Genomic DNA, 18,819 nt, shown 5'->3' with positions numbered 1-18,819 from the left:
CACAGCTCAGCAGGTTCCTGCTGAAAGATAAGTTTATAATTAAAGGGACTTTTAAAACAAGTCATGATGTAGTGGACGAAGCTGTTTGCCTCACTTTGTTGAGAAATTGAGATTATATCAAATTTATACTTCTACTAATTGTTTTTTTTTTTAATACATTATTTATTTATGTATTTTCTTACTTCTTTTCTCTTTGGCTTCAGCTGAGTTTCGACATAGTTTGATTTTCAATGTAAAAACACCAAACAAATAAACTTGATCCCTTTGAGTGACCAACACCGATAACTTGATATGAAGAAATCCTTAAAAGTCATGGCTTTGCATTCCAGCAGATACGGTGTAAATTTAACATTCTTGTGGCATGATAAAGGCATTATTTGTCTTAAATTGTGCAATATGTGTGCAATTTGAAAGCAGACTCTCCAGGAAGGTGCCAGTCTCTGCAATGGACAGTCTGCGGTGTCAGCTTACTTACGGGAGAAAGCTAAACTGTGCTGTGCTGTTAACATTCATTTTCCAGTTTCTGCTCCTCAGCCCACATGTTTATTTAGCTGCTTTCACTCATAAACCAAAACAGAAGACCATTACTGTTGAATACTAGATGACAAATCACTTAGTCTTAGAGCCAAGACAAGATACATGGCATGTTAGAGGTAGTATTAGCATTGATATGGAATGGTTAAGGTTTCCATATAGTTACTAGCTATCACATGTTTAATTGAACATTATAAGACCTTCGTTCCTGTAGCCTGAGGAAAGCAAGTATAATCAAAATTGGCATGAATGTTTACTGTAAAAATTGAGGCCTGTGTACGAAGGCCATTTTTTGGACAAGCTTAAAATGCAAAAATATGTCAATATTCCAGTCGATGATCATTTATATGAAATTCTAAACTATCATATGATGTCATATTTGGTACCCAATTATTGTCCAAGCAAAAATAAATGCAAATATTAAATATCTGCATTTATCCAGCTTGGATCATTTTAATATTAATTACTCCCTCCTGCGATATGTTAAAATCTACTCATGGAATAATTCGTTCTACATAATAGTAGTAAAAAGTGTAATTATTTGTCTTGATTATATTGTGAGATTTGTAATGAATGCTGTGTTTTAACATTAATCTTACACAAAACACTGTAGACCTGAGGCAGCCAATCAACAGTTAGTAGTTTTAATTAATTCATAATTATAAATATTCACACATACACACAGTCCTTCCTCAAGGTAAATAGGGCTGCTTACCCTGAATACATGAAGAATTATTTTAACATCTCATTTTTAAATGACTATGAATGTTTTTCTGTGTTGTCCAAATCTTGTTCCAGTAAACATCCAGATTTTCATCTGGTACTCTGTTTTTCTCCCACAGAACAAACGCGTCTGTATTAGATTAAAGGACAAATGTAATATTTTAAAACTCCCAGATCCTGTAAGTAAAATAGCACCAACACATCACAATAAATAAGTAACAAAGATTTACACAGAAAGATTCTTTGGAGCAAAAACTCTTTAAAACATAAAGGCACAATCGACTATTGCAAACAGAAGAAGTAGTGGGCAATCTTACCCCCCTCACCGATTTTCTATACAGGAAAAATTTCATTGGTGAACTGAGCATTTTTCTCCTAACCAGCTAAAAATAAAATCACCAAATAAGTTTTTTGTAACATCATTATAATGAATAAGTTTGTTGAAAGTGTAATGTTTTTCAGGTATGAAAATGTGTTAACTCTGAGTTTTTCTTTTTTTTGTAACCTCTGTCATAACAAGACATTTGATAAAGTCTATGGATCCCGTTAAGAGTGAAACTAACACCCACTCTTTCCAAGTTTGCCTCCAGCGTGTTATTCCATGATAATTACCTGGACCAGTGTCTTACTCTCAGTGTCTGGACCAAATGAGTAGCAGAAAGTATATCAGTTTTCTAACCTCCCTTCTAACTTACATGTTTAAGCTGGAAGATACGTTTTTTTTTTGCATTAAAGGGACTTTTAATTATAAAGTATGGATGTGTTGTTTTTTTATGTTTTGGGCACATTACTTAACATAAGAATAATGATTCTGGTCAGAACTGAAGCAGAAATTTTGTTAATATGAATACTGCCAGTGTTTTAGTTGTTTTGTCATTTTGGGGAATTACATGAATACTGGACTCACCACTGATCAATTATGAATTTTTGGGTAGAGTGCCGGTCTGTTAGGTCTCTCATCTACTTTTCTCAGACATTATTTCTCTCAACTTTCTTTTCTTGATTGCATATATTTTCTTTATAAATCTTCACCTTAAGAACCCACACTAGACTGGAAAATGTCTTATCACTATTTTCATTCTGGGTGACCACTGTGTTATTCATTGATGCCTTGTTTGATGTTCTGCACATAAAATCATCACTCTTTACTAGCCAGGAACCTTGTTTGGCTGACTTGTGATGCGTTTTTCACTCACATACTTAAAAACATATTTCAGTCATGAAAATTTATATAGCTACCATGAGTAACAAACTGTAACAAACCTGATATGTACCATATAACTTCTGAGTCTATCTAAATGAAGGTCTTTGCTGAGTTTTGCCAAAGTTCTTACACTTTGATAACAAGCTGACAGTGTGCAAATTTGCAACTTTATTTTTGTCGTACAGTACAGTTTTAACAGCATTTCTTTACAATTCATCCAAATCTCTTAGCCTAAGTAAACATAGTCCAGTAAAACATAAGCTAGATTTTCTTTTTTTCAAATTTCTAAGTTTCATCATAAATGCAACATTTATCAGTTGATAAATGGTCACAAATGTTGATTTTTATCTTTCAAAAAAAAATTAGGCAGGCTTTTTGTATGTTCCAGGGTCAGAAATTTACCGCCACTGTCAAGGATTAAATGTTGTAGTTAAGCCACGGATCACATTGAACTGTAGACGTCTTTGGCGAATTGAACAATTTACTGCTACTGATATCAAACACCCTACAGTAATCCAGGCTAGCTTGATAAATGCCGGACTTTTTTTCTGTTTTACAAAATCATTTTCAGCTTCTGTTTTAGGATTTACAAATAACAATGTCTCTGGCGATTCCAACCCCATAACCCGAAACAACAAAGTAAGCACAGTAATGAAGGCACTTCATTCTGTAGGAGAAGGTAAATCACAGTTGTTGGGACAAAAAAGAAAACGACACAAAAGAAAATAAAGCTCACACAGTCTTCAAAATAACAAAACAAAATATGATCTGTGAATTTGATTGTTTTTAGTAACTAAAATATTACCTGACAGAATCTTGATAGAATAGTAAAACTGCCTCTCTCTGATAGAAAAATTATTTTCTGTATATCTTACTCATAGAAACATTTACTATATACATACAGTAATATAATCTTTTGTCAGTCGGAGTCCTGTAGAAAGAGTCCAGGAATCAACAGATGGCAAGAATCCACAGAGTCCTTTTCTCCAGATTAAAACCAGTTCGTTTCAAATGCTCAAACTGGCCACCCTTTGGATTGGAGAACGGGAGCCAGACTGCAGGACCGTGGCAGAGATGGGGTGATGTCTTTTCTGCTACCTGTTCCTCAAGCTCTGTAAGGGGCTGTAAACGTCCTCCTCTTTACTGAGACCCTCAAACAAAGGGATCAAATCCAACAGCTCTGTGTCTGTCATGTCATCAAACCAGGACTGCACCGGAACCTGAAGAGAGAGAAGCTTTGATTTGAAAGTGAGCAAAGGGAAAAAAGCTGAGAACAGCTTCTAAAGACTTGCGTTATGTGTGAGGAGCTGGTGTGAGTTTGGTGTTAATAATTAATGGGGAGAAATACATCAAAGGCTGGAAGAGTTGCAGAAAGTTCTCCATGGAGGAGAAAAGTCTTAATTTTGACAAACAGGCTGAACACTGATGAAGAACAGGAGCACTAAATCTCTTACATTCTCACTTGTAGTATTTTAACTAAAGAAAAAAATTATTTCTGTTTGAGCTCTAGTATTTTGAGCTATTTTTTTTAAAATAAATAGAATAGAAGTTTTTAAGAAGAAAATACTCTCAAGTTTGACAGATGTTCAAATCCATCCTGAAGCCTTTCTGTGCGTCTGTGCATGTGTGGTATTTCTCAGGGTACTCCTGTTTTCTTCTACAGTGCAAAAACATGCATGTTTAACGCATTTCAATTCACATTGCCATTAGGGACTATAATGCAACGTTTGTTGGTCTTGTATGTGTCTGTTTTGGCCCTGTGATGGACTGAAGATACATTCAAGAGCCCCAGAAAGAAAGTCCACCTGCAACCCTAAATAGAGTTAATATAGAAAGAAAAGTGGACAGATGGATGGAAATTCTTCCTAAGATAATGTTTTGAACTATTGAAACTTGACCTCAAGTATGTTGGACTATCCGAAAAATAATGACTCACTGCATTTTCAGGGTGGAAGATGTACGAGGCAGGCGAGTTGTCTACAATGATGACTTTTCGGAGCTCTCGGCCCAGCCGGCTCAGGTCTTTGACGTAATTTCCCCTGTGGAAAACACATGATTCCCTGAAGAGCCGAGCGCGAAACACCCCCCACTGGTCCAGCAGGTCTGCCACGGGGTCAGCATACTAACCAGACCCAAAAGGAAAGAAATTATTGACGTGGCAATGGAAAGCACTACTGTGCCTAATGTGGAGGTCTCACATGAGCCAACCTTGGCTAAACTGGCGGTGAAGAGGACACATTCAAACAACTCCCCCATCTTCTGGAGGAATTCGTCCACATGAGGCCTCTTCAAAACGTACACCTAAATGTGATGGTTAAAAGAAAATTCATCATTAGCAAGAAAACTGTCATTATTCAACAATTAAATTATCTAATCACTCAGAATCAAACCTATTTTCCCATAACAACGATAACACACTAGTTCTCAATCTGCCAGGAAAGATGTTTTTTCATGCAATCATGATAGAGAATTATTGTTAGAGGGTTGTGAATAATACCTCTTAATGAGTAAAAGCAAACATCTGTTCAATCAATTCACAAAAAAAACGAAAGCAGCCTGTGTTTGTTGTTCTTTTTGTCTGCGTCTAACATGCAATGTTTTACCACTGGCATCTGCCCTAACAGCAGCGTACAGATAAAGCAAACAATAAAACTACAATGCAATTCATGTAGTACAGTAATTTGCAAATGTTTTATTTGAAAGACTGTCATATTCTTAAACAAAAATCCTATAAAATTAAGAATTAAAAGTCACTTTAAACAATTTAATAAAATTCCAGTCATTTTTGTAAATGTAATGTAAATAAAATACACTGTGCTAAAATTGTAACAAAACCAGCATTGATTTGGTAAACAAACTTTTCAAATAAGAAAGCACAGTTTTTAGGGATAAGGTGAGACACATATTTCAGATTGTGATCCCTTTGTTATCACGGCATTCCCTCTCGCAAATCAAGAGTGCATTGCATAACATTTTACATTTATACAGCATAAAAAAGATTTGGTAGCCCATATCTGTCTGCTCTGCTGTTCTCCTGAGGAAGTCTTTGTGGGTTAGTTGCTGCTGCCAAGTGCAAGTAATCAAGGATGGGCTGAAGTAGATCCACAAAGCCTATCCTGGATTACTTGAACGAGGTTGCTGCTACAGTCCTGAATCTTGTTCTTCCCTCTGAAGTCAATGGATGGCGCAAAAGGAGTCTCTTTGTTCACTTCACCCAATTGCTTTTATTGTGTGAAAAAAATCCTGCATTTTCAATAGTGTCTTCAACAGGTCCGGGGACATGTAAAGTTAAAAAGGCCAAGTCAGAATCCATTTTCCGTTACAGTGAGCAAGGAGAGAAAAAAAGCAAAAACTACTAAGATGTTTGAAGTGGTTGGACTTTGATGCACGGTAGCTGTGGGATAACAGAGAATAATAAATATAGAGACGAATGAAACAAGTTTCCCAAGGGAAGCCTCACAAATTAAAACAGGCAGTATAAAGTTATTATGTTTACGCCTACGTACAGAGGTCCTCCACATCACAGCGGCATTACCTGATGAACAGTGCCGTCAATCTCCACCGGGACGATAAAGTCTGCATTACTGATGGGCTGCGGGAAGACATAAAAACAACAAGAGGATTCAAAACTTGTCACTTGTTTTGCTCATCTTAGCACAAGAAAAGACACCCAGCCACACACCCACATCTTGTTTTATGGAAAAAAAGAAGTAAAATAGCCCGGCAATATGCCTCAGGCAAGTGATGACTCTAGTCATCATGTGGCTCCCTTTGCTCCAGCACTCTGCGAGTGTTAAATAAAAACCAGTGCTCTGGAGAGGAACTTGGGAGCTGAGGAAAGATGACAGATATGAAGGCGAAAGGAAGAGCTGCTGTTTTCTCTGTGTGACTTGTGTCATTTTGAAAAGCGGGAGAAGGAAGAGGAGAAGGTGCAGAAGGCAGAGGAAGACAGATACCAGAGGGGGCGTGGGTGGAAGATGAGCGGAGGATGTAAAGACAAGGATGAAAGGATTAGGTAGGAGGCACAGTCATTTTGTTAAGAAGAAAAAAAGAACTAGGTGACAGGTAAAAAATACATTTCTGCATGTACTCAGGGGAGAAGAGCTGTAGCTGTCACCTATTTGGTTAAACACTTAATAAGAACTTATATTGTAGGGATAAATTGCTATAGCATCATACCAGCGTAGAACTAAGTAACAAATCTGAATTACGAATCTAGAAAACAAATTTGTTGCCAGCATCTTTATAGCAGCCAGCTTTGACTAAATATGGTGAAACATACCAGCTAGCTTAAACTTTCAACTGAAACGACTGATGATGGCCATCTCAATGTTGTTGGAAGACAGTAAAAATTGTTCATACACATGATTTTAATGTCAGAAAATTCCCACAAATATCCTAAACATTAAGTTTTGGAGCATTATCTCTTTCATTAATTACTTAGCGCGAGGACAGATTAATGCTTTTCTCACTTTTCAGGACTTCTGGTAGGCAGCGAACATAAAGTGTCATGTGAGCTGCTGGCATTATGAAAGAAACAAGAGTACTCCTTTGATCTTTCACCCTATTTGGACCTCGGCAAAGTGAAAAATAAAACAGAAAGAGTAGAAAGAAAATGTCGTGAAAATAAGTTTCTTTACAATGCTTCAGGTAAGACTCGTACACAAGCACTGCAAAGCCACAGTGCTTTACAACAATTACTTATTTCCTGTTAATTGCTTGTATATCCATCTGACATCCATGTCATTCTCAGGTTTTTCTGGTAAAGCATTTTGACAACTTTTGTTAAACACTAAAGAAACTCCAAGGCCTGAATGTATCCTCAGACTTTATAAAGTTGGTATCTTTATTGGCTCTGGCCTTCAGGCATAAGAAATGTCAGGTTAGAAGCAACAGTTACATGCCATCCAGCAGAGGGGGTGTTTGCTTCAGAAATGATAAGCACTCTTTAACTTCTCACATCATAAATTTAAATACATCATAAATAACATTCAGACAAGCTGTGAGCAGAGCTAATAGGCTTTAATATCTACTAAAATACAGTTTCTATGACTTCAACCTTTAAAAAGGAAAACAAAGGAAGGTGGGTCACAAAAACAAACTTCTCTCCGCTCCTTTGGTTATTGCTCTTCTGCTGAATTGCTCCATCATCGGAAGACTGCGCATTCAACAGCTGCTCATCGCCCTGCTTTGTCATGGATAAGAGGCTGGGATGCATGAAGGAGAAGGTTGAAGTGTGCGTAAGACAGAAAGTAGGTCTAGATTAAATAACGGAGAAAGGAGAGTGCTTAAATGACTCAACCTTAAAAGAGTTTAGAGTGGAAGGTTTTATGGTTTTTGACATATTTCATATCGGGAAATAAATGTTAGGAAGACATGCTCAAGATCGATTAGGCTGCATCACAGGAAGGGCAAGATCTGACCTTCATCTGTCTGAAATCTTTCCATCAAAGATTTTAAATACACACACGCACACATTTATATAGTGATAATCAAAACCTAAATTGAAATGAGAATTTGTTTTCAGTCGGTGTGTTGACTGAAAACAATCAACACACTGAAAACAGTCAAAACTCTTATTGTACCTTAGCTAGCCAAGAACATTTTAGTCCCTTTAATTTCATGCAGTTAATCACATTAAAACGTAACTTGCAAGTTTGGTTTTATTACCACATGAAATCGATTACTGCATAAAAGCAACCAACTTTTGCCACAAACTAAAAAAATAGCAGCACATGTTCAAATAAGTAGAATAAATGTTATTTGTTATTATGTAAATAATCCTTTCTGCTGTTTTGACATGTCTAGCACACACTTTATCTAATCCGGGAACCGGCCTGGGAATTATCCCCTCATCCATAACATGCAGGATAAAGCAGAAACTGCGGAGTGTTGCGTAATGTTGCTTTTTTAATCTATGTCCATCTGTGCATTATCTGTGTCCCTGTTGTTTTCTTTTTCCTGCATTCATTGTTCAGTTCCAGAGCTTCCAGAGAAAGAATGCGCATAATATTTCAAATCATTATCACATCTGAACAGGAAACCTGGGGGAAATCCTGCGCAGGCCGAGAACGGAACTGAAAATGCTGCGAATGTGTCGTTTCTGTGTTGTTCTGTTTCCTCACAATCAACTGATTTCCATCCACTGCCCTGTCTGCTCCTAGCACATATGGCATACTAATCTCTAAAGCAATCTAATTTTCCATGGATCCCAGCTCTTGAGAATGTGAGCGTGTGACTTGTTTTGACAAAGACAAAGAAAATTTATTCAAACTCGCACTGGATTTCTGGGAAATCCGTGCCACAGCCATTCAATGCAACAGTACACTGTACAGGACACACCCTTGTGTCTGAGAGAGCACATGTGTTTGTGGCATATGATCGCCATGGGTGTGTGCGCATATTTTCTTTTACATTTCACAGCAAGTGTGGAACTCAGCTTGTAGTCACATAAAAAACTTATTTGTCCGAATAAAAACGAGTTAACTTCTTCACTTCTGAATGAAACTACAACAAAGAGCCGTCACCTGGGGCTATTTAGTTGCCTTCAAATCTACTGTCTTTGACTTTAGGGATTTTTTTGTTAAAAGAAAATATAACCAGGTATAATAAGAACAGACTGAGGTAGAGTGATGCTGAAATAGGTCACCAGGTTGGCCAGGTGTGTAAAGCAGCTTTAATGCAGAAAGGAAGGAGCTTCAAACTGGATGCTAAAAAGCAAGATCATTCTAGTGGGTGAATAGAAATGTATTTATTCTAATGTACAGCCTACACTTGAGAGCTAAAACCGTCTGCGCACCTATCTAATGATATGAGCAACAAAAAGGATTACAAAAGGTTCTCACTGTAGAGGTGTGCCTAAATATTTAACAGATAATATATATTAATTTATATATCATATCTGACAGCCTGATCCTCTACTCAAGGTCTACAGGGACATCGCACCAGATTTATGATGCACCAAAATCACTTTTCTACTCTGCACACTATCAGTCACTCAGATACAGAGTCCTGCAAGGCCAAGCAGTATAAAGAAAACAGAGCTCATACAAAGTTGTTGTATCACATATGCTTGCCTTTTATGCAGCAGGTGTTGTGTTGTGATGTGCCTTCAGTGAGTGTGTGAAGCAACAGACAACCTAACAGCAAAAATGACATGAGCGTTGAGGGACCATCTACAAATTGCTAAAATATCAAATAACATTGGGCTTCAAATATAAACTACTAAAACATAAAAAGGCTGTACGGTGTGAAGGATTTATAAAAAAAACCACAAAACAAGTGATTCAAATTATATTTAAAAATAAAAATAAAATAATTATTATTTTACTTTCAGATGAAAAAATGATCAAAAAATAAGTGCCTGATTCAGAAGTTTACATTAGAATTAAGCCTAATTAGATACTAAATAAATGTAACTGTTAGGTTACAGAAAACCTTTGGATAGCGAGAACCAAAAATAGCTGGAAGATATTTTATTTACAATTAGAAATGAACAAAAAGTAATTGAAGAAGTCTGTTTATGTAAAAAATAAAATAAAATAAAAAAATCTAACTGTCAGCTACTGTGTAAAAGTGCAATTTTGTACACATGAGAGTATTATGTATTTTTCCTTGAGAAACTTTTAAACAGCTTTTCCACTGGCTTAAAGGATGGAAGGATGGATAGATGGTGTACCTTAAAGGAGCTGTGTACAAGGGTTTCATCCAGGTCGATCACCACACAGTTCTTGCCATAGTCGGCTATACTGACCTCAGGCAGGAGGAACTTGGCTGGAGGCTGCAGAGAAAACACAGACAGGTTACATTGGTATGTATACTATATTTTGTGGTCAAGGGTAGGACAAACTGTCACGAGATGTAATACCAGCTCAAACATTTTCACAATTAAAGTTGGAAAAGATTGTGATTCTTTCGGTAAATAAAAGACCTATTTTAATACACATCAGAGCAGCTTTATTTTTACTTATTTGCTTATTAGTAGGAGCTTTAGATTAACAATACAGTAACAACCTTGATATGATACATGATTACTTACCGCTGTTTTGGCAACAAATCGATCAGAAATTATTTTATAGACTGTGCCTCCATGGCTTGAGTGCGCCTGGTATTACTTTACACTGACTGAGGTCAGTCAAAGGTTTCATCAACACTGTAAATAATTTCAGTGATGTTTGAATTGTCTTAATGTTAGGAGGACATACTGTCAAAATAAGAAATTAAAATTCAATCTTCAGTGTTGTCACACAAATAAAGAAAGTATCATTCATTTAAAAATGCATTTTATGATCATTTTTAGTGTAGTGTTATCCAGGTCAGGTTTTGTCTGTCTAAATACTCAGTTGGAATTATTAATACAGATAATTAGCCCTTTAATTTAGAGCAGCAGGCCGACTTCAGTGTGTTTAGCCAGAAGCAACGTCAGCCCACTAATCCTACCCTTATTTTCTTACAGTACTTAAACTGTGCAAAACAACGGGAAGGTGCCCACTTCTCTCTGACTGAACATGCAAAAAATTTGTGGCCCCATGGTAGCATAGCGACCGGAGTGGGGATTCATATCGCTCTTCTCAAGAACGACTCCTGGTGCTGCGTTCAGGGTCAGGGGAAGGGAGAAATGATTGTGTCCTTTGCCAAAGCCTGGGGTTACACACAGGCATGAGGCAGATGGTTCAGCCACAGGGGGCACACACTCACATCAGTGCTATTATTCACACAAACTACACACACCCACACACAAGACTGTACAGAGGTGAAGATCAAGGACTCTTTCAATCCACAAACACGTTCCCACAAGTGAGCTGCCACTCATTGTGCCAGGCATTTCCTGCATGTCCCTGTGTTTAAGCGTGCTTTTCCATGGCAGACTGTGTTAATCATGTCTTATCACAGGATGTATTGCAGGAAGAATTCCCTCTGAGCAAGGACACTGAATGACACCCAGTATGCCAGTGATTTATTACATTTACTCTTGCCAGCTGAGCTGCTTAAGTTAAGAAAGACCGACTTCACATTTTCACCAGGCAAACGCAATAATCTTTTCCACAAGATCAAGCCAGACGATACAGTGATGACCAAATCAAAACATGCTGACTGGATGGAAACACCTGATAATAAATAAGAGCAAATAAGCATGTAAATGTATAAATGAAATAACAATGTGTCTCATGGTGCTTACAAACAGCATTTACATATGATTTGTTCTGGTTGCCAGTTTTAAAGCACAAACACATTTAAGAAAATTTTGCTTAGTTTTTATGACTGTATCAACATATAGTAGCAGTATGTTGTCAGTCAGTTGTGCATGATGGCAAAATAAGAAATATTCCCCTATCTATCACTTTTGGAGATAGTCCAGCCTTTTAGACACTGCTGCAGGCTTGGTACCTGGGTATTTAACACATCTGATTTATTAGCTAACATCATCTTGCCTCCAGCCTCATAATTTTACTTTAAAAAGAGCAGAAAGGCAAAAAAAAAAGAGATAAAAATATGTGCGCTCAGTAAAAATACCTAACAACTACCATTGCATTCAAAATCTATACTTAAATTTATTGGCAACTTGACAGAAATTTGAACCTTCAAACTTAAAACATCTAAAGTTGACACTTACTGTATATTGCAACAATAGAATCGATATAGAAATTAAAACCATTAATATTATAAATAAATTATCATCAGCTATACAGGAAATTAATGATAAACAAGCCATATCATTTTACCAGCAGTTTGTAGTATTTATTTAATAACAACAGTTTAAATATGCATCTTTACATTTTATTTTCATTTTAACACAGAATAAGTGTTAAAACATGATGTCAGAATATGACACGGTATCAGATCTCATCCTGTGAGATCTGACTATCATCATCTGACACTCATCAAAAGGCTTGTCACATAAACTATGAGACTAATGAAAAAGTTAAAATTACTGCTGGCTAGTTATTTTGCATTTTTTTATGGAAGCAAAAATAAATCAGCAAAATGAACTTTAATCATCAGTTATCATTTAGTTAAGCAGTGCCAGATGGGATTGAATTTTAAAATAATTAAAGAAATATATGCTTTGAAATGCCAGAGGAACTTTTTTGTATAACTAGCCTGTTTGAAGCCTTGGGAGAGTGGTCTCAAATTGCACATAAAGTTATAGCGACTTTTGACGCAGACCTGACTTGTCTACCCAGGCTTGAGTTATATAAGTCACCGCTCAGAATAGTTGACTCTGCTCTCATCCTCCTGGCAGTACAAAGAGCAGCCCTCAACACCATATGTATTTCCTGCTATTGAAGGGAGCCGTCTGCTGGGTGGTGCAATTTAAAGCTTGGCTGCAGACGTTGGGATGCTGTGAGTGTGAATATTCGAAATTACAGTAAACCACAGGAATCTAACACATTCCAAAATAGCTAAATGAAATGCAGCATCAGCACCGACTTCCAATACCCAATCTAAACAAGGTGGAGGCATCTATTTGTTGACTCACTCTCTTAAAAACACAGGTTGCGCAAAGGAATTGAAAAGTTGACAATGGCATGTAAGGTAACACCACACATAAATAGCATTTTTCTGGATTTTAGCAGTTACTTTGCCTAAATTTAAAAGACTTTGGAACTTATTGGAAGTTTCATAGTGCTCACTGGTTACTTGTCCAGTACTCAAAGGTTACTTTCTGGAATGTATCTCGTACTCTCCTGAACTATTTACTAGTCACTCTTCAAGGAAGGGGTTACTCACTTTCCTGAACCTAGAATGTACTTTCATGAAACTTTAAAGAACTTTGCCAACACATTCCCAGAACTTACCATTTACTTACTGAAAATTGGAGTTTTTGTCCTGAACTTCCACACTATTCCTGTATGTTGCAGAAAACCTGTTATGCTTCAGGAAAGTAACTAGTAAGTACCAAAAAAATGTTCCAGAATAAACTTAGTAACTTAAAATTAAAAAAAATGCAAACCTATCAATTAGATCCAGGAAAATGCATTTCAAGCTCCAGTAAAGTAACCAGTAAGTTCAATGAAAGTTCCAAGAAAGCACCTGGTCAGTTCTGGTAAGTACCAGGTAAGATATGTTTTGAAGTTACCTCTACATTCTGGTGAAACCCCTGATAAGTTCCAAGAAAGTAATCTATAAGACCCAGGAAAGTATCTGAAAAGAGCGAGAAATGTCCATAATTTCTGTGAAGTAACTTCTAAGTTCAGGGGAAACACTTGTAAGTTTCAGTAAAGTAACCAGTAAGTTCCATAAAAGTTAACTGGAAGTTAAGATAAATTCCTGAAAGTAATATCTAAGTTTGAGTAAAGCACACAATAATTTCCAGAAAAGTAAGCAGTAAGAGTTATGATAGTTCTAGGAAAGTACCTTGTAAGTTACAGAAAGTTTCCAGAAATGTTTTGCAAAGTAAGCTCTAAGTTCTAGAGAACTAGTGAACTCTTCTGTGAAAGTTCATGGTAGGTTCTGGAAAATAACCACGAAATTCTGGGGAAGTAGAGTCTGTATTATATAGTGTTGCCTGAAGGGATAATTGGTGAATCTGAAAAATTATTTTAAAATTTTAATGATTGGAGAGTTAAAAGCACAAAAGAATTGTAAGGCACATAACCTGATGAACTGTGGAAAATCGAGAATATTTCATCGAATGAAAAATCACCTTTATATCAGCAGCTGCATGAAACCCGAATGATGAAGCACCTCAAGCATGGGGAGAAGGTTAGTGTGATGAAGCGTGATGGAGAAAAAATGAAATACAATCATACGTACACTGAGTATTGGGAGGACCCGGACCTCGTCATACTGGAGAATATAAGTGGAGAAAGAAAAAAACAGACACTGAGAGAGATGGCGTGGAAAAAACATAAAAAAGAAGAATATGGAAGGAAATGAAAAACAGCCGAAAGCGCAAGTCTACAGCAATACATTAACCAGCGAGTGGAAAAGTTGGGAAAGACAGAGGAGGTGGACGTGGAGCACAAACATTGTGGAAAGTGAAAACAACTTACAGAAAAAAAAAACAAAAAAACAAACAGAGCTGCCATAGTAACAAGATTCGTCTGGTTAGAAATCCAGCAACACTACACTACTGGGAGGGAACTGTGGGAGCAGACCCAGTTTGAAAATCAGTCTCTAAAACAATGTTTTGGGGGAAAGATCTCTAAGATCACGCTAAATCAGTGGGAACAGATTTATTACACAGTGACCTGGAGCAGGTTAGCATTGACAACATCAATAGTGACCTGTAAAGGACAACAGGTTTCTTCCCTCAGTGTGAGACATTTACAGACAAACAAGAACGAACATGTGATGATTCTGATTCCATTTTTAGCCCGATGTACCTGCGTTTGGCAGCAGAAGACTGTTTGTAGAGGAGCTTCAGTGTTTGGCGCCTTTTTCCACAGCCAGAGAGTTTCTCTTCACACTTTGTCACTACACTGGTCGGAGTGTACAAGAGGAGAGAGGGAGGCGCTGGTGCCAAGCAATCCATCATACCAGACATGCACAAGGCCAACTTTATGGGATTAGAGAGGCTCTGGTGTGATTGCATATCTATGTGCACACGTGTGTTGCCGTGGCAGGACGTGCTGCTCCCTGATGCCCAACCAAGAGTGAGCAAGTGTATGTGTTTTTAGGGGGTTCTAAGTGTGCTCAGTGTGTTATTTTGTGCGCGATTGGGTGTTCAGGCAGATATCGAAGAATGCATGATGGGAAACTAGCCCGTATTTTTTAAGCAGCGGACGGTAAACAACCTCTGGGTTCAATGGGTTTGCAGCAGCTGGAAAAATTTGCGGAGCGAGAGCTCAGAGAGGCAGTACAGCGCCTCTGCTCAAGGCCCCAGCAAGAGAAGGCAAATTCCAACAAACTTTTTGTAACGAAACCAAACAAAAGTTATTTGGCTCTACAGTTAAACTCGGACTCTTGTCATAAAACATTAACTAATTCTCTGAAGGTCTGTTTGGTCTTCTGAATGTTAATGGTATGTAATTTGGACACTGGCCAACAATAAAAGCAAAACATGAGCTTTACCTTAGGAGGACTGCCATTCTCCTCTGGAGGAGGGGGCAGAGAAAGTGTCTTGTTGTTGGCGGGCGGTGGCTCCACATGGTAGTCATTGTAGTTGCGGAAGCAGCAAAAGAAAGGACTAAAAATGCTCCTACTTCGGTGCTTCTTTAGGCTGCTGTTGGACTGGGAGACTGGAAGAGACAACCACAGAGAAGAACAACACTGTTAATCAGACCGCTATCACGCTACATACAGTTTATCTGGGACAATTGAGAAAGAATGAAGTATGTACTATGTAAGAACACTGGAAAAACAGTCAGAACATAGTTTGATCAGTTTAGTCTAGAAACAATGTGGTATAAATATTTTCTAACCTTTCTGTCCACTCTACAGTAATGTGAAAAAGTATGTGCCCTCTTCCTACTGTCAACACAAAGCATACTACCAGCTATCATGTTTGTCTGTAAGAATGATGTTCGTTTTCAGCAACACCTACTGAACACGTTCCACAAAAAATTACTTGTGTCAGTCAACAGAATATTTGCCGAAAGGACCTGGGGATTATCCCAAAGCTTCATTTGATGAATGCGAAAAGGGATTTGAAGTATGTTTGGTCAGAAATGATTTTTCACCTTGGAAGTGACCATTTCTGCCTAGTCTCTTTCCAACTTTTGAACCATGAACTCTGATCTAAACTGAGGAAAGTGAGGTCTAACACTTTATAACTTTTCTTTTAGAACTTCTTGGATGAGTAGTTGATTTACTGTAGGAGTAATTTGTTGTTGACTAGCCTCTCTTAGGAAAGTTTCTGACCCATGTTTTCTTAATTTTTACAATAAATGCTCTTAGTTTAGTTTGCTGGATTCCCAGAACCTAAGAAATTGCTTTGTTATCATTTCCAGACTGATAAAGGGCAGTAACTGTTTCTCATCTGCTCTTAATTCTTTTTAGCTGAGACTGATCTTTTTAAGCCTTTATTTCTGTTAATAATGATGTTTTGTTTTGTTTTTTACTTATGGTTGATGAAACAAGACAAACAAGCCTCATCGAAAATACTGTTCATATTTTAATTTACTGAATATGATACGTAGTTGTGGGTTCATCTCCTCCACCTCTGTCTCCAAAGCCCACAGCCTATTTTTAGCCTGAGCAGAAACAGACTGGAAAGATCTGTGAACCTGTTAAAATTTGCTATAAGAATAAACGTGTATCTGGATGCAATCTAATGCAAATGTTATCTGTTTGTGAAATTGTTAAGAAATATATTTCAGTTTGTATCACAAAACAGTTTGTATTACAACACAGTTTGTATTTCTTTGTTCTCTTATTTCATTTTAGTGCATATCTACTGATATTCACCCCCAAAATTTGAATAGAAGCAAAAAACTAAATTTCATGAGTAAAAAGGGAGCAGAGACAAGAAAAACAGCTATTATGTAACCGACCCCTCTCATATTACAATACAACTGAGTAAATACAGATGGCCATACCAAATCAAATGGATTTGCAAAACTAACAACTACATAGCAAATCTTTTTCAAATTGTATTACTGTAATGTATTTACTTACTATTCTTTTTTTACAGCATGTCCTAAACAAAACAAATTCACAGTTTTAGTCCATAAATGGAAATGCACACCTATTTCAATCTAGTTTGTAAATATGTACTTTAAAAAAATTCTCCAATAATCACTATCCTTGTGTGTTATTACAGAAATCATCTGCCCATCATTTTGCAATAATTTCTTTCTAGTATTGTGTCTCTGAAGGACAACTTATGCAAGACACCGGCTGTAGAAGTCATCTTTAGAAATGGAAATCCTGAGGTAGGACTGTGAAGTGAGGACTGACTGAGTAAAGCAGGAGTCATTTCTGTGCCTTAAAGCTGCCATCACTCAGCATCCATGTTTGCTGCTGTCTTATTAATGCATCTGTGTGTCACACGCAGCACAGTTAACTGTGCATGCTGTGGCTGCAGAACGATGCCTAAAACTGTCCTTAGGCTACTCCTACTGGATCTGACGGGCTGTCTGCATTTCATTTTCTTTGTTCTCTCTGTCTTTGTAGTCCAAACTCACTCCAGCTCTTCTTCAATCCTCATTAAAGTCCCAATCAAGTGGCACTTTGGTAGCCTAGCAAATGATAAAATGAAGGTAGAATGACTTTCGTATAAAGAACAGAGCTTTTAATGGATGAGGCATGAAATAAAGTCATAGGAATATACACATGGACAAATGCAGACACTGCTTATGTTTACAGTCAAGAACATACAGTTTAATGTAAATTAAACTGAAAAATGTGGTCAATCACTGGTAAAGCTTCATTAAATATGGAGGGAGGTTACATTTCAAGTATTCAGGACCAGATCTATTAGAGCTCTGTGGATGATCTGTGATGTCCAGATTTGTAAGGTTGGCAAAACACCAATGCTAACACTGCAAACATTAGCAAAACACTAGATTAAACTAAGCATCAGCCCTGATTCTAAAACTATGATCGCAGTGTTTTGCGTCATTGTTTGATTCTCTATTTTGGGACAGTTTTCTCTCCCAGTTCTGTTGCCCAGACCAACTGCCTGAACAAAACAGGTGGGAGTGAAAAAAGGGGAAAAGAGCAAAGAGGGAGGCAGAGAGGGGGACCGAAGGGTGCAAGATGGGAGGGGAGAATAACTGTGGTGAAGTAGCCTATACTTGGGTCTGATTCTTACTCCACCCCCCTCCCAAACCACCATCCTACGCAAACACAGCTCTCCTTTCTCCTAGGGACACAAACAACATAGCTGAGAGTTGACTGCTTCTGGCGACTGAGTCAAGGCACACAGATGCATGCATCGGGAAAACCGTATGGATGGTCAACAAACCGCATACTACAGAGACTGATTTACGACAGAAATTTTTCTTTCAATGGCCAAAAATGTGTCTGAAGCTAGGTCCGCTTTCATGAGGTCTGAAAATAACTGCAGAGAGTTAAAGGTTTTCCATTTGCCATAAAGTGCAGAGGCATTGAACAGACTATAACAACAAAAACGACTTTGAGCCAGTTCAAAGAAAAGAACTAAAAGAGCACTCATACTTCTAGGAATAACTGTGTGGTTCATTGTTCTGTTGACAACAGGTATGGCTAGTAACACTGAAAGGCCAGTGCATGAAAATACTTTTTATGTCCGCAGATGTAGAGATCTTTAGAGCAGGTGCGTATTATTTGCCCACTGAGTAAACGTCATGACCCTCAATACCTCCTCTCTTGATGTAAGAGCTGTGTAAAGTGCTTTAAGAGCCGGCGTGTGTATCAATGCTACTGCTGAAGATCAGGTAACAACAACAGAAAGTGCACTAGTCAATCAAAGTGTGCAGGGCCCGGGCTTT

At 37.6% G+C, this 18,819-nt stretch overlaps 1 protein-coding gene across 2 annotated transcripts in view; it reads right to left on the bottom strand.

Moving 5' to 3' along the window:
* Positions 1 to 1,720: 1,720 nt before the first annotated feature.
* The window catches only part of ctdspla (CTD (carboxy-terminal domain, RNA polymerase II, polypeptide A) small phosphatase-like a), a 32,967-nt gene continuing 15,868 nt past the window's right edge, over positions 1,721 to 18,819 (bottom strand). The window contains exons 2-8 of one of the 2 annotated variants that reach the window (XM_032551533.1): positions 15,479 to 15,645; positions 14,219 to 14,251; positions 10,140 to 10,241; positions 5,997 to 6,053; positions 4,670 to 4,762; positions 4,398 to 4,583; positions 1,721 to 3,681 (exon numbers count right to left, since the gene is read on the bottom strand). In XM_032551533.1, the coding sequence (XP_032407424.1) occupies positions 3,556 to 3,681; positions 4,398 to 4,583; positions 4,670 to 4,762; positions 5,997 to 6,053; positions 10,140 to 10,241; positions 14,219 to 14,251; positions 15,479 to 15,645 (764 nt within the window). In that variant the 3' untranslated portion in view covers positions 1,721 to 3,555. The remainder of the gene's footprint in view (positions 3,682 to 4,397; positions 4,584 to 4,669; positions 4,763 to 5,996; positions 6,054 to 10,139; positions 10,242 to 14,218; positions 14,252 to 15,478; positions 15,646 to 18,819) is intronic. The other variant, XM_032551534.1, reaches the window with a different exon arrangement.

The sequence above is a fragment of the Xiphophorus hellerii genome, chromosome 21 (assembly GCF_003331165.1).
Source record: "Xiphophorus hellerii strain 12219 chromosome 21, Xiphophorus_hellerii-4.1, whole genome shotgun sequence".
In the NCBI taxonomy this organism is placed as follows: Eukaryota; Metazoa; Chordata; class Actinopteri; order Cyprinodontiformes; family Poeciliidae; genus Xiphophorus; species Xiphophorus hellerii.
Note: the sequence above shows the minus strand (reverse complement) of the source record. Positions and strands in the feature narration are given on the sequence as shown.